This window comes from Bos taurus, chromosome 27, assembly GCF_002263795.3.
Source record: "Bos taurus isolate L1 Dominette 01449 registration number 42190680 breed Hereford chromosome 27, ARS-UCD2.0, whole genome shotgun sequence".
In the NCBI taxonomy this organism is placed as follows: Eukaryota; Metazoa; Chordata; class Mammalia; order Artiodactyla; family Bovidae; genus Bos; species Bos taurus.
In genome coordinates, this window is record NC_037354.1 from 38814734 (window position 1) to 38830347 (window position 15614).

General features: G+C 39.6%; 1 protein-coding gene across 12 annotated transcripts in view; it reads left to right on the top strand.

Moving 5' to 3' along the window:
• The window catches only part of PSD3 (pleckstrin and Sec7 domain containing 3), a 596024-nt gene that overhangs the window by 452590 nt on the left and 127820 nt on the right, over window positions 1-15614 (top strand). For all 12 annotated transcript variants that reach the window (XM_024986357.2, XM_024986358.2, XM_059882381.1 and 9 more), the window contains one exon: window positions 10785-10828. In XM_024986357.2, coding sequence (XP_024842125.2) covers window positions 10785-10828 — 44 coding nt within the window. The remainder of the gene's footprint in view (window positions 1-10784; window positions 10829-15614) is intronic.

The window sequence follows — 15614 nt, forward strand, 5'->3', positions numbered from 1 at the left end:
CCCGGCTCAGCGACACTGGAGCGCCCTCCCTGTCTTGCCCCAAGGCTGCTCTCTCTCTCAGTTTCCTTGCAGGGAGGCTTTTTTAGCTATCTCGTCTAAAGCTACTTTTTGAGTTACCTTATTTGTAATTACCTTATAATTATTCTGGCTCAGAGGTTAAAGCATCTGCCTGCAATGCAGGAGATCTGGGTTCGATCCCTGGGTCGGAAAGATCCCCTGGAGAAGGAAATGGCAACCCACTGCAGTATTCTTGCCTGGAGAATCCCATGGATGGAGGGGCCTGGTGGGCTACAATCCACAGGGTCGCAAAGAGTCGGACACGACTGACTGACTTCACTTTATAATTATCTGGTAACCTCCCAGAAAATGAGAGAATCATTTTTTATCTTTTTGTTTTCTTATTCTTCTCTGTTTATACCCTCACTGAATCTACGTTTTATGCCCACATTGTTCACACTAGGCTTTCAGTACCCGTGTTAATATCTGATGACCTGACCACCTGACAGGTAGTAGAGACTCAGCTGACTTTGAATATATGACTGAATGAGTAAATAACTTTTTCTCTTTTTCAACATGTATGCTTCTTTAAAAAAAAAAAATCTTTGTTGCGTATCTATTTTATTTGTTTATTCAAAACTTTCTGACCATACCACAGGGCATGTGGGATCTTAGTTCCCAGTCAGGGATCAAATCTGAGCTCCCTGCATTGGAAGTGAATTCTTAACCACCAGACTGTCAGGAAGTCCCAAGTAAATAGTTTTAAGAGATTTATTTATGCAAGATCATTACCAGTGTTACAACTGTTAAGTTATATTTTACTATTCATGTGGCAAACAAGAACTGGTCTTCTAATAGTTATAAAAAGTACTGTTCTGTTTAAGTCCTTATAATACACTATATACAACAGTATTATAGAAAAAAATGAATCTTATCATTGTGTAGTAGTTATAACAATTACTTTCCACTGGCCTACCAAGCACTTGTTAGGATAAAATGTTTGTTGTGGTTACTGTACCCTGGAGCCCTACAATAAGTGCAGGTCAAGCAGGCATGCCCCTGGGCAGTTGACGACACAGATGACAGACACACGGCAGGTCAGAGGAGGTGGGAGGGCTGACCGTCAGCACAGGCGCGCCGCACATCTAAGTTTTTTCAGCTAAGAACGTAGGATCATAGATATCTTTCCTGGTGAAAACATCACTTTTAAATGAGCTGAATAACAAGTCCTGAGCTCATATAATTGAAAGTAAAAGGCTATGGCATACTGAGTGCAGCACTTTCACAGCATCATCTTTTAGGATTTGAAATAGCTCAACTGGAATTCCATCACCTCCACTAGCTTTGTTCGTAGTGATGCTTTCTAAGGCCCACTTGACTTCACATTCCAGGATGTCTGGCTCTAGGTCAGTGATCACACCATCGTGATTATCTGGGTCGTGAAGATCTTTTTTGTACAGTTCTTCTGTGTATTCTTGCCATCTCTTCTTAATATCTTCTGCTTCTGTTAGGTCCATACCATTTCTGTCCTTTATCGAGCCCATCTTTGCATGAAATGTTCCCTTGGTATCTCTAATTTTCTTGAAGAGATCTCTAGTTTTTCCCATTCTGTTGTTTTCCTCTATTTCTTTGCATTGATCACTGAGGAAGGCTTTCTTATCTCTTCTTGCTATTCTTTGGAACTCTGCATTCAGACGCTTATATCTTTCCTTTTCTCCTTTGCTTTTCGCTTCTCTTCTTTTCACAGCTATTTGTAAGGCCTCCTCAGACAGCCATTTTGCTTTTTTGCATTTCTTTTCCATGGGGATGGTCTTAATCCCTGTCTCCTGTACAATGTCACGAACCTCCGTCCATAGTTCATCAGGCACTCTATCTATCAGATCTAGTCCCTTAAATCTATCTCACTTCCACTGCATAATCATATGGGATTTGATTTAGGTCATACCTGAATGGTCTAGTGGTTTTCCCTACTTTCTTCAATTTAAGTCTGAATTTGGCAATGCACTCAATATGCCAGCAAATTTGGAAAACTCAGCAGTGGCCACAGGACTGGAAAAGGTCAGTTTTCATTCCAATCCCAAAGAAAGGCAATGCCAAAGAATGCTCAAACTACTGCACAATTGCACTCATCTCACACGCTAATAAAGTAATGCTCAAAATTCTCCAAGCCAGGCTTCAGCAATATGTGAACCGTGAACTTCCTGATGTTCAAGCTGGTTTTAGAAAAGGCAGAGGAACCAGAGATCAAATTGCCAACATCCTCTGGATCATGGCAAAAGCAAGAGAGTTCCAGAAAAACATCTATTTCTGCTTTCTTGACTATGCCAAAGCCTTTGACTGTGTGGATCACAACAAACTGTGAAAAATTCTGAAAGAGATGGGAATACCAGACCACCTGACCTGCCTCTTGAGAAACCTATATACAGGTCAGGAAGCAACAGTTAGAACTGACATGGAACAACAGACTGGTTCCAAATAAGAAAAGGAGTACGTCAAGGCTGTATATTGTCACCCTGCTTATTTAACTTCTATGCAGAGTACATCATGAGAAACGCTGGGCTGGAAGAAGCACAAGCTGGAATCAAGATGCCGGAAGAAATATCAATAATGTCAGATATGCAGATGACACCACCCTTATGGCAGAAAGTGAAGAGGAACTAAAAAGCCTCTTGATGAAAGTGAAAGAGGACAGTGAAAAAGTTGGCTTAAAGCTCAGCATTCAGAAAACGAAGATCATGGCATCCGGTCCCATCACTTCATGGTAAATAAATGGGGAAACAGTGGAAACAGTGTCAGACTTTATTTCTGGGGGCTCCAAAATCACTGCAGATGGTGACTGCAGCCATGAAATTAAAAGACGCTTACTCCTTGGAAGAAAAGTTATGAACAACCTAGATGGCGTATTGAAAAGCAGAGATATTACTTTGCCAACAAAGGTCCATCTAGTCAAGGCTATGGTTTTTCCAGTGGTCATGTATGGATACGAGAGTTGGACTGTGAAGAAAGCTGAGCACCGAAGAATTGATGATTTTGAACTGTGGTGTTGGAGAAGACTCTTGAGAGTCCCTTGGACTGCAAGGAGATCCAACCAGTCCATTGTGAAGGAGATCAGCCCTGGGTGTTCTTTGGAAGGAATGATGCTGAAGCTGAAACTCCAGTACTTTGGCCACCTCATGCGAAGAGTTGACTCATTGGAAAAGACCCTGATGCTGGGAGGGGTTGGGGGCAGGAGGAGAAGGGGATGACAGAGGATGAGACAGCTGGATGGCATTACCAACTCGATGGATGTGAGTCTGAGTGAACTCTGGGAGTTGGTGATGGACAGGGAGGCCTGGCGTGCTGCAATTCATGTGGTCGCAAAGAGTCAGACATGACTGAGCGACTGAACTGAACTGAACTGAAAGCATTACATGTATACTGCATATATTCTGTGCTGCAATATGTATGTATATGTCAGTGTTGCATTGTGATTGGGGCAAGTACAGGCACAGACTGGCTTCAGGCCCTCAGCTCTGCTGTGTGATCTTCGACAGGATTACTTAACCATTAAGAGAGTTAGGTGTGTCATTTCAAAGAGTAGGGATAATAATACCACATTAATACAGTTGCTGTGAGATTAAATGGAAGCAGCTCTCTTAGCTCGGTGCCTCACGAAACACAGCCTCATAGACAGCTGTATTATCATCATCACTGGGGCATCAGCACTGAGAAATGGCTTGAACATTATCACAGAGGTACAGAAATATCTCCAAGTGAAGGATCACACACTCAAAGTGTCAGTTTCCAATCACAAACCAGGACATTTTGCTATTATCTGTTCTCTATCTAGGACTCCTATGTTCCTTCCCTGCAGTCTTCTAATAATTTCATTCCTATCCGAATTTCAGCCCCGACGTCCTGTTGGATAACACGGTTAGTCTGCCCACAGTGGGCTTCAGCCCCGATGACCTGTTGGATAACATGGTTAGTCTGCCCACAGTGGGCTTCAGCCCCGACGTCCTGTTGGATAATACACGGTTAGTCTGCCCGCAGTGGGCTTCAGCCCCGATGACCTGTTGGATAACGTGGTTAGTCTGCCCAGAGTGGGCTTCAGCCCCGACGTCCTGTTGGATAACATGGTTAGTCTGCCCACAGTGGGCTTCAGCCCCGACGTCCTGTTGGATAACACACGTTTACTCTTGCCCACGGTGAGGTGTTGTTGTTGTTGCTCTTTTTGTTGTCACACTTGAAAGTTCGTGAGCCTTGTATAATTTATACTTCTAGCTACTTCTGAAAAACAACCAGAGCCAGCCACGGTGAACCCACATGCCTACCTGGGTAAAGCCGGGCTATAGCTAGGGGTCCCCCGCCCCTTGGGGTGTCTCTCCCTGGCTCCTGCACTCGTCCATGTGACCTGCTTACTGATGAGGCTTAGTCAGGTTTTGATATTGGACCAGCGTTTAGACTTGATATTCAAATTAACTCATTAGGATATATTCACAGGTTTTTTTGTTAAATTGAGGTGTGACTGACATATAATATTACATTAGTTTCAGAACTATAATGATTTGGTCTTTACATGCATCGTGAAATGATCCCTGTTATAACTCTAGTTAAAAACCCATCACCTTAGTCTATAAAATATTTTTTTTCTTGCAATGAGGACTTTTAAAATCTACTCTGTTAGCAAGCTTTCGAATATGCAATACAGTATCATTAACTCTAGTCACCATGTGGCACATACCTCCCCATGACATTTATGTTAGGGCTGGAAGGTTGTACCTTTCAGCCCCCTTTGCTCATTTCTCCCAGTCCCCAGTCCCTACGCACCCTTTGGCCAATCCTACTTATCTTTTTTCTGTAAGAACTTGCGGTTTTGTGTGGTTTTGTTTTGTTTCAGTTTCCATGATATGGTATCACATGGTATACATCCTTCTGATTCATTTCACTTAGAATAATATGCAGAAAGTTCATCCATCTTGTTGCACATGGTGAGATTTCATTTTTTATGGGTGAATTATTTTCTGGTGTGTGCGTGTGTGTATGGTTTTCCAGGTGACTCAGTGGTAAAGAATCCATCTGCCATCACAGGAGACACAGGAGAAATGGGTTCAATCCCTGTTGGAAATGGCAACTCACTCCAGTATTCTTGGCTGGAAAATTCCATGGACAGAGGAGCCTGGCAGACTACAGTCCATGGGGTCATAAAGAGTCAGACATGGCTGACCACACACGTGTGCACATGCGCACGTGCGGACACACACACACACACACACACACACATGGGGAGAGAGAGAGAGTAGTTTTTATCCATTCATGGGCATATGCATTGTTTCTGTGTCTTCAATATTATAAATATTATAAATAATGCTGCAGTACACATAGGGGTCCATGCGTCTTTTCAATATATGTTATAATTAGTGTTTTTGTTTCCTTCAATAAATACCCAGACATGGAATTGCAGGATCATCTGAGAGTTCTAGTTTTAATTTTTCTCAGGAACTCCATACTGTTTTCCGTAGTGGCTGCGTCAGTTAGCATTCCCACCAGCAGGGCACAAGGGTTCCCTTTCTCCACATCTCTGCCACCACTTGTTATTTCTTTTCTTTTGATAATAGCCATTCTGACAGGTCTCAAGTGATGTCTCACTCTGGTTCTGATTTACATTTCCTTGAAGATTAGTGATACTGAGTATATTTTCTTTTTTTTAGATTTTCGTTTGCCTGTTGGTCATCTCTGTGTCCTCTTTGAAAAAAAAAAAGTCTATTCGGATTCCCTGCCCATATTTTAATTGAATTCTTTGTTTCTTTGTGATTGAGTTGTGTGAATTCACGGTATATTTTAGATACTGACTCCTCATTGGACATACGGTTGGCAGGTATTTTCTCCCATTCGGTGCATGGCTTTTTCATTTTGATGATTTCCTTTTCTGTGCAGAAGCTTTTTGGTTTCAGCAATCTCACTGATTTGCTTTTGCTTTTGTTGCCTTTACTTTTAGTGTCAAATCTAAAAAATCATCACCAAGACCAACATCAAGGAGTTACTGCCTATGTTTTCTTCTAGGAGTGTTATGGTTTTAGGTCTTACATTCAGATCTTTAATCCACTTGGAGTTAAATGTTGCGTCTGGTGTAAATCATTGTCCAGGTCCATTCTTCTGCATGTGGCTGTTCAGTTGTCCTTACACCATTTATTGAAGAGACTGTCCTTGCCCCGCTGTATAGTCAAGGCTCCTTTGTCACAAGTCGGTTGGCCGTACGTGTGTGGGCTTACTCTGGCTCTCTGTCCTGTTCCATTGATCAGGATGTCTGTTTTTGTGTCACTATCATACGGTTTTAATTACTACAGCTTTGTAATATACTTTGAAATCAGGGAGCGTAATGCCTCTGGCTTTTTTGTCCTTTCTCAAAATTGCTTTTGCTACTTGGGGTCTTCTGCAGTTCCACACAAAGTCGAGGATTGTTTATTCTATTTCTGTGAAAAATGCCACTGGAATTTTGATAGGTAGTACATTGAATCTGTAGGTTGCTTTGGGTTTTATATCACACTTTAATGATATTCATTCTTCTAATCCACGAATATAGAAAGTCTTTCAGTTTATTTGGTCATCGTCCATTCTTTTCATGAGTTTCTTATAATACAGGTTTTTCACTTCCTTCATTAAATGTATTCCTAGACATTTTATTCTTAAAGACGACATTATAAATGTCATGCTTTCTTCATTTTTCTTTCTGATAGTTCATTATTAGTGTTTATAAATGAACAGATTTTTGTATATTGATTTTATATCCTGCAACTTTATTGAATTTTTAAGCTAGTTTTAAAAATTTAACTAGTTTTTTTTTTTTTTTTTTTTGTAGAGTCTAAGGTTTTCTATATATAATATCATGTTATCTCCAAGTAGTGACAGTTTTACATCTTTTCCAGTTTAAATTCCTGTTATTTCCTTCTCTTGGCTAATTTCTCTGGCCAGGAATTCCAATATGATGTTGAATAAAAACAGTAAGAGTGGACATCCTTGTTTTGTTCCTGATATTAGAACAAAAGCTTTCGGTTTTCTAATGTAAATTGTTGCAACCACTATGGGTATTAGCTGTGGGATTGTCATATATGGCTGTTTTTTGTTGAGGGATATGTTTACAGTATTAACAGGGGGAAATTATTTCTACTGAAATTTTTGCTCACCAGGGAGTTTATTACAAATAATAAATCATTATGTTGTATATTTGAACCTAATGTTGTATGTCAGTTATGTTGTTGTTCAATCACTGTCATTTCCGACTCTGTGACCCCATGGACTGTAGCACACCCAACTCCTCTCTTCTCCATTATCTCCCAGAGTTTGCTCAGATTCGTGTCTGTTGAGATGGTGATGCTACCTGACCATCTCATCCTCTGCTGCCCCCTTATCCTTTTGCCTTCAATCTTCCCCAGCATCAGGGTCTTTTCCAGTGAGTTGGCTTTTCGCATCAGTTGGCCAAAGTATCAGAGCTTCAACTTCAGCATGAGTCCTTCCAATGAATATTCAGGACTGACTTCCTTTAGGACGGACTGATTTTATCTCCTTGCAGTCCAGCAGACTCTCAAATGTCTTCTCGAACACCACAATTCGAAAGCATCAATTCTTTGGCACTCAGCTTTCCCTATGGTCCATCTCTCACATCTGTACATGACTACTGGAAAAACCATAGCTTTGACTATACAGACCTTTGTCAGCAGAGTGATGTCTCTGCTTTTTAATATGCTTTCTAGGTTTGGCAATTATGCCTTGATTTAAAAAAATGGAACATAGTGGCTATTTTGTATTTAAATGCATTTATACTTTGAATAATGTTATTCAACCTTACATAAGACACAGCAGCCATATATATAATTGAAACACTTTGCTGTACACATGAAAATAACACAATATTGTACACTAACTATATTCCAAGATAAAATAAAAGTTAAATTTAAGAAAATAAAAAGACACAGCAGACAGTCAGGTAGAAGGTAATCTTAAGGCGTAGAAAAGACATTTTAGGAGGAATGTGCTCTGTGTAAATACTCATGACACCTTATTGACCAATTCTACCCTCATAATGAATGAAATGAAAAAATACATGTGTATGTGTGTGTATATGTATGTATGTATGTAAGGGTTTGGAGGATTGTGTCGCATAAATGATAATTAGAAGTTGCATCTTCATTCGCTCTCAGGTTTGGTTTAGTACACCTCCAGAGCTGCTCATCAAATCTTGTGGGAGGTGTGCATGTTTAGAATTATCTTTGGCTGCATTCCCCCTGCTTTGGTGATAATAAAGTTTGATCAGGGTATGTGAGTGTTGGATGCATTTTCAAAACAGATTTTCCTTTAGTTATCATTTGTTGTAAAGCATTAAAAAGATTCAGGAAAATCCCTTTGTAAATTTGTTATTGAAAAGGATAAGGATTAGATTTGTTGCAATATATATATATATATATATATATATATATACACATATATATATACACATACATACATACACACACACATATTCACATACAAAGAGGACTTTGGCTTCTGGTATAACAGGTTTGTTGAATTTTACAAGATCCTCTATAATAAATTTTTGTTGTGTGATGTACAGCTGACAGAGTAACAAGAATATTCCAATTTGAAACTGAGTTATCTCTTCAAGCAAAATATTCTCAAGAGCAAAACACTTGAAAAAGTTGATCTAGAGCAGAATTGAATTTATTTGACATTTTCTAGTTGCCTAGATATCATTTTCTACCTTTATGAATAGTTTTTTATCTTTAACAATTGTTAAATTTCTCTGGTTAGTATTGTGTGTGTTAGTATATAAAGAACCATTAATGATCTGTCTCTTCTCAAAAACCCACTATTGTGGGTTCAAGGCGGCTCTTACAAGTAGTAGAATCCACTTAAAAACACTTACAGCAAGAGTCTCCTGAGGCTGGAGCCAGACATTGACCCTGAACTTCTGTACGTGCAGCCTCAAGAGACATTAACTATATAATAGGTTGTCCTACTTCTTCAGTAAATTTGAGTTCTTCGAAAAGAGCATTCAGTTTACAATACAGTCTCCGTGTCTTGATTTACCCCTTATTTTCTTTTGCTGTTTTACCATTTCTATATTTGATGACATGATAATTTCTGTATTTGATGTCCCGATAATGATGAAATGTGTCCTACATTTTATTAGCTACCCAGTAGTTAAACTGACTACTATAGCCACACTGAAGAAATCCCGTGGAGTCCATCAAGACGTGGCTAAAGATGCATGTATTGCGTCTTAAGTAACATAAAATCTGTAACCAAGCATCTATGTCCTCAATTGCAGCGAGTTTTGCTAGAAAGGGGCTTTACTACCTGTGTGCAGTCTTTCTGATTACACACACGTAGACTGCCTCTCCCACTTAGGCCAGACGTGTTAAAGGCAGAAAATGGTCCACAAGGCAGTTCTGCTCTGCTCTGCTACCCGGGGAGCATTCTGACCCTGCCATTTCCTCATTTGGAAGATGAGTTGTTTGATAGCCTCTCATCCTGCTTTTCCCATCTTAAAGTAGATGAGATGAGTCTAATAAATCCAAATCTCTCTTAAAAAAAAATGCTCCGACTCCTTCATACTGTTGTTTGCACACAGTCACCCTTTCTTCAGTGCAGTTTGCAGTTTTGGTTTTATGTCTTAGAGATGCTCTTGTGTTTTCTTACGTTATAAACATCTTACTCAAAATTAAGAAGCTAGAGGTGTGAGGCAGTTTTTTCTTAGGTTAGTTGTCTTAGTGGAACAACTTGATTACAAAAAGTTTAATGTGTTGATACCAGAGCTGGGAGCCTGGTGAGGCGGTCTCATATGCTGTCTTGTCTATGACATTGTTATTGTCAAGGCTCTAAGAGAACTTTCTGTCTCCCCCTCCACCACCTCACACACATCAGGGTAACACTTACTAACTGTAAGGCAGAATTATGAGGTGAGACCAATACAAGCTGCCTAAGTCATCGATGTAAAAACTCTGAAATTACTCTGAGATAGTTTCCCGTAATTGGGCTTCAGTCTCACTTCCTTTTCTCTTGTTCATTAAGTTGTTATGAAAACTGTTACACCTAGTCCATTAGTGAAAAGGTATGAATTGCATCTTAAGTAACGTGAAATCTGTAACCAAGCATTCCAAAGGCAGTTTGGAAGTTGCAGTTTCCAAAATAATGAAGCTCTATGACCATATTTTGAATAAGAAAAACAGACGACGTGATGTAATTTTAGTTCATCCTATGTTTTACTGTGGTAGAACGTAGCCCGGTGTTGTGTGTCGTAGTTATCTAATGAGGTGGATGAAACTGGAGCCTATTATACAGAGTGAAGTAAGCCAGAAAGAAAAACACCAATACAGTATACTAACGCATATATATGGAATTTAGAAAGATGGTAACGACAACCCTGCATGCGAGACAGCAAAAGAGACACAGATGTATAGAACAGTCTTTTGGACTCTGTGGGAGAGGGAGGAGGGGGATGATTTGGTAGAATGGCATTAAAACATGTATAATATCACATAAAAAAATAATAAATGTTAATAGAATAAAAAAAAAAAAGAAAGAGGTGTTCTGCTTCATGGGACGTCTCTGTGTATCTCTGACTGCTGCCTGCCCTGTGTCGTTAGCTCACCTGTGTCTTCCTCGTTTCTGCAGCACCAACAGGATGACCTGTGAGGGTCCTGGGAGCCGCTGGCTGACTCAGTCAAGCCTTTCGGCTTTTGTCATTTGCTGAATTACAAATGTAGAACAGGATAAAGAGAGTAATTCCATCTTGTTTTCTCTCCTTCCAGGCTCTGTACAACTCAATCAAGAATGAGAAGCTCGAATGGGCAGTGTGAGTATGCTGCATGTCAGCCTGTTAGTGAATGGACTGTGTGCTTTTTTCTTAATGTTTTTCTTTGTGCCTCATCAGTGATTCTGGAGAAGGATTAATTGCACAGCCAGTTCTCATTTTACACCACCAGTGTCTTATCCTCTCTGTATAAGACACATAAACCCTGAGTATTCCATGTCTTTTTCTTGGTACCAGCATGCTCCTATTCTTATTTTAAAGTGTTTGCTATGCCTATGTACATTAATTATCTTTTTATTTTTTAAAAATGGCATTCAGAAAGAAAATACGAGTAAAGTAGGTAAAAAATTCCAAAATCTTTCCAAAATCTAATACACATGATGTGGCTACCATACACTTATTCTAACTATCTCCTTCTTATCATTATAGATACAGATTTTCTAATCCTATTTCCTATGACACTAATTATACCAGGATATTGATAGATAAGCTTTGAGGAGTCTGGTACTTGTATGTAATGAAGTCCACAGAAAGAATAGCAACAGCAATGCAAGAAGTAGCATTTCCTGAAAGATTTTGCACAATTGTGAAAGTTCAGACGATAGTTACAGGGAGGGTGCTGCTGCAGAATTTGTAGGATGATATTCACTTGCAGAGGAGGAACCTTGGTGCTCTCTTATTTTATTTTTATTGACGTATACTTGATGTCCAATATTATATAAATTACAGGTATTCAACATAGTGATTCACAAGTTTTAAAGGGTATATTGCATTCACAGTTATTAAGTTCTGGCCGTATTCCCCATGAGCACAATATGTCCATGCAGCTTACTTTGCACCTAGTAGTTTGTGCCTCCTGATCTCCTCCCCGTGTATTGTCCCTCCCGCCTTCCCTCCCCCACTGGTTTGTTTTCTGCATCTGTGAATCTGCTTCCTTCTTGCTGTAGTCAGTGGTTTGCTATATTTTTTAGACTCCACATTGGAGTGGTGTCACACAGTCTTTGCCTTCCCTGCCCCACTGGTTTGTTTCTGCATCTGTGAATCTGCTTCCTTCTTGCTGTAGTCAGTGGTTTGCTGTATTTTTTAGACTCCACATTGGAGTGGTGTCACACAGTCTTTGTCTTCATCTCTCTGACTTGTCACTTAGCATTCTGCCCTCGCGGTCCATCCATGTCGCTGCAAATGGAAAATGTCATTCTGTATGTGGCTGAGTAGCGTTCCATTGTGTGTATACATCACATCTTCTTTATCCATTCATTGGTTGATAGACACTTAGGTGTCTTCCACATCTTGGAAGTTGTAAAATAATGCTGCTAGAAACATTGGAGTGCATATATCTTTTTGGATTAGTGCTTTCTTCCCAGATATTTACCCAGCAGTGGGATTGCTGAATCATATGGATGTTCTTTAGTTTCTTGGGAAATCTCCATACTGTTCTCACAGTGGCAGCTCCAGTTTATATTCCCACCAACAGTGTCTGAGGGTTCCCTTTTCTCCACATCCTCACCAGCATTTGTTATTTGTGTTCTTTTTGATAACAACCGTTCTCACAGCTGTGAAGTGATATCTCATCGTGACTTTGATTTGCATTTCCCATATGATTAGTGATGTTAACCATTGTTTCATGTGCCTCTTGGCCATCTGCATATTCTCTTTGGAAAAATGTCTATTCGGGTCTTCTGTCCATTTTTTTATCATTTGCAAATATTTTCTCCCATTCAGTAGGTTGTCTTTGTGTTTTCTCAGTGGTTTGTTTTGCTATGCAAAACCTTTTAAGTTTAAAGGCTTCACTTGTTTATTTTTGCTTTTATTTCTTTAACCTTAGGAGATGGATACAAAAAAAAAATATTGCTATGGTTTATGTCAAAGAATGTTCTGCCTATGTTTTCTTCTAGGAGTTTTATAGTATCTAGTCTTCCATTGAGGTCTTTAATCCCAACGTCGACTTTATTTTTGTATATGGTGTTCAAATGTTCTAATTTCATTCTTTTACATGTAGCTGTCCAGCTTTCACAGCCCCACTTATTGAAGGGACTGTCTTTTCTCTGTTGTATATTCTTACCTCCTTTGTCATAGATTAACTGACCCTAAGTGTGTGGATTTATTTCTGGGTTTCTGTCGTGTTCCGTTGATCTATGTATCTGCTTTTGTGCCGGTACCATACTGTTTTGATTACTGTAGCTTTGTAGTGTAGTCTGAAGCCAGGAAGTGTGATTCCCTAGTTCTGTTCTTCTTTCTCAAGATTGTTTTGTCTGTTTGGGCTCTTTCATGTTTCTATATAAACTTTAAAATTATTTTTTTCTGAAAAAAAAAATTTATTCTAGTTTTGTGAAAAAAAAATGCCATTATTATTTTGACAGGATTTACATTGAATCTGTAGATTGTCTTGGGTAGTATGATCATTTTAACAATAGTAATCCTTCCAGGCGAAGAACATGGTGTATCTTTGCATTTGTTTGTGTCATCTTCAGTTCCTTTCACCATATCTCATGCTTTTCCAACTACAGGTCTTTTACTTCCTTAGGTAGGTTTACTCATAGGTTTCTAACTGGGTTCCAGTTAGGGTCCAGGGAGATGTTTAGTGACCTCCCTAGGTGATGTGAGTGAGGGGAAAGGGAAGTATGACAGGGACCCACTTCTACCTCATACAAGCATCACACCTACTTCAAATAACCAAAGTAGCCCCATTTTTATCTTTTTAAAATATATAGAGTTCTACTGAATATTACTTTTCTCAAGTAATCCATACTGAAGAAAACTTTTTTGAAAAGTACAGTCCAGTATTCCCATTTCATGTACTAGGTAAATGGAGCCAAGAAGCATTTATTAACAAATCCAGAGTCACAGAACTAGTGTAGAGACAAAGCCAGGATGTGTTTTTCTAGCAATCCTGGCTCCCCTTGGCAGTACCATGCTGCCTCACTTCTCTGTAGCCACACACTCTTTTTCATTATTATTATTTATTTTTTAACTGAAAGAAAATTGCTTTATAATATTGTATTATTCTCTGCCATACATCAGCATGAATCAGCCATAGGTATATGTATGTCTGGGCTTCCCTGGTAGCTCAGCTGGTGAAGAATCTGCCTGCAGTACAGAAGACCCTGGTTCAATTCCTGGGTTGGAAAGATACCCTGGAGAAGGGATAGGCTACCCACTCCAGTATTCATGGGCTTCCCTGGTGGCTCAGATGGTAAAGAATCCACCTGCAAGGTGGGAGACCTGGGTTCAGTCCCTGCTTTGGGAAGATCCCCTGGAGGAGGGCATGGCTATCCACTCCAGTATTCTTGCCTGGAGAATCCCATGGACAGAGGAGCCTGGGGGGCTACAGTCCATGGGGTCACAAAGAGTCATACACGACTGAGCAACTGAGCACAGCACATACATATGTCTCCTCCCTCTTGAACCTCCCTCCCACCTCCCACCCCCTCCTACCCTTCTAGATTGGCACAGAGCACCAGTTTGAGCTCCCTGCATTATACAGCAAATTCCCACTGGCCATCTGTTGTACATATAATAATGCATATGTTTCAGTGCTCCTCTCTCAATTCGTCCCGCCCTCTCCTTCCTCCTCTGCGTCCACAAGCCTGTTCTATGTCTGCATCTCCACTGCTGCCCTGCAAATAGGTTTATCAGTAGAACATAGATTCCATGTTAATACATGATATTTGTTTTTCTCTTTCTGACTTACTTCACTGTGTTTAATAGGCTCTAGGTTCATCCACCTCATTAGAACTGACTTAAATGCGTTTCTTTTTCTGTCTGTAGCCACATACTCTTAGCAAATCTTTGCTAGGCAGGGATCACATCTGAATGTATATTAAGAGAGATTTATGTTAAATTTATAGTCTCATGAAATGCTTCTAGAATTACTGGTCATTCATCTATTCCACAAACAACCTTTGAAGCAGCTGTTTCTGTGCCTGGCCCTGTGGTAAAACGTAGATACACATATGAAAAAGACAGAGGTTCTCTACCTAACAAGAACATAACCTGGGAGCAACTGGAGCGGGTGGACTGTACCCGGACAAACACATAAAAGCAGTAGTGAGGAATGCAGTCAGCCAGGTGCCTGCAGAAGGTCTCGGCTCCCTCCTGCAGGACAAGCACTGTTTCTTCCCCACTTCCTTTGTGAGGTTGTTCTTAATTCATAAAGCTTCTTTGTACCAGGCAGTATGCTGGAAATTCACAGAAAAGAAAAGGCATTAAGACATTTTCCTTGGCCTTAAGAAGTCTTACAGCCTAATAGACAAACATGCATTTATTTTTACTTGTTCACTTATTTTTTTAAATGAGGGGTGGTTACTCTTTCTGATTTGAATGGGATGGTAAGGTGAGTTGAAGTGGATAAGAGGCACTTATAACTTAAGTTAGAATTGCTTAAAATTTAGCTACCAGTGGACCTTCAGAGAATATAGCAATTAATAGAAAAGGGAAAATAAAATAAGTGCAGTATCATGCAGAAGGAAAATTAATGGTCTTCTACTTTGGACCTTCATATGTACTGCTTTTATTGTATTTAGGATTAAATACAATATTTAATTGTAAGAAGCATTAAAAATTCATGAATCCAGCTTTGTTGTTAGAACACACAGCAGAATTAAATGTAAATAATATACTTTTGGGCGCTCCACTCTCCTGCTTCTCCCAGTGTCTGGGTTGCAGCAGCATTGACCTTGCTTTCATTATGTATAGCTGTTCTTTAACTCTGAATAAACATTTTTACAACCTTGTATCATGGGATAATCTGTGCTGTTTTATGTTACTCTATAACTCAGTTTACCAGAATAGTTCAATGCCTTTGTTTTCGCTTATAAATTAAATTGTT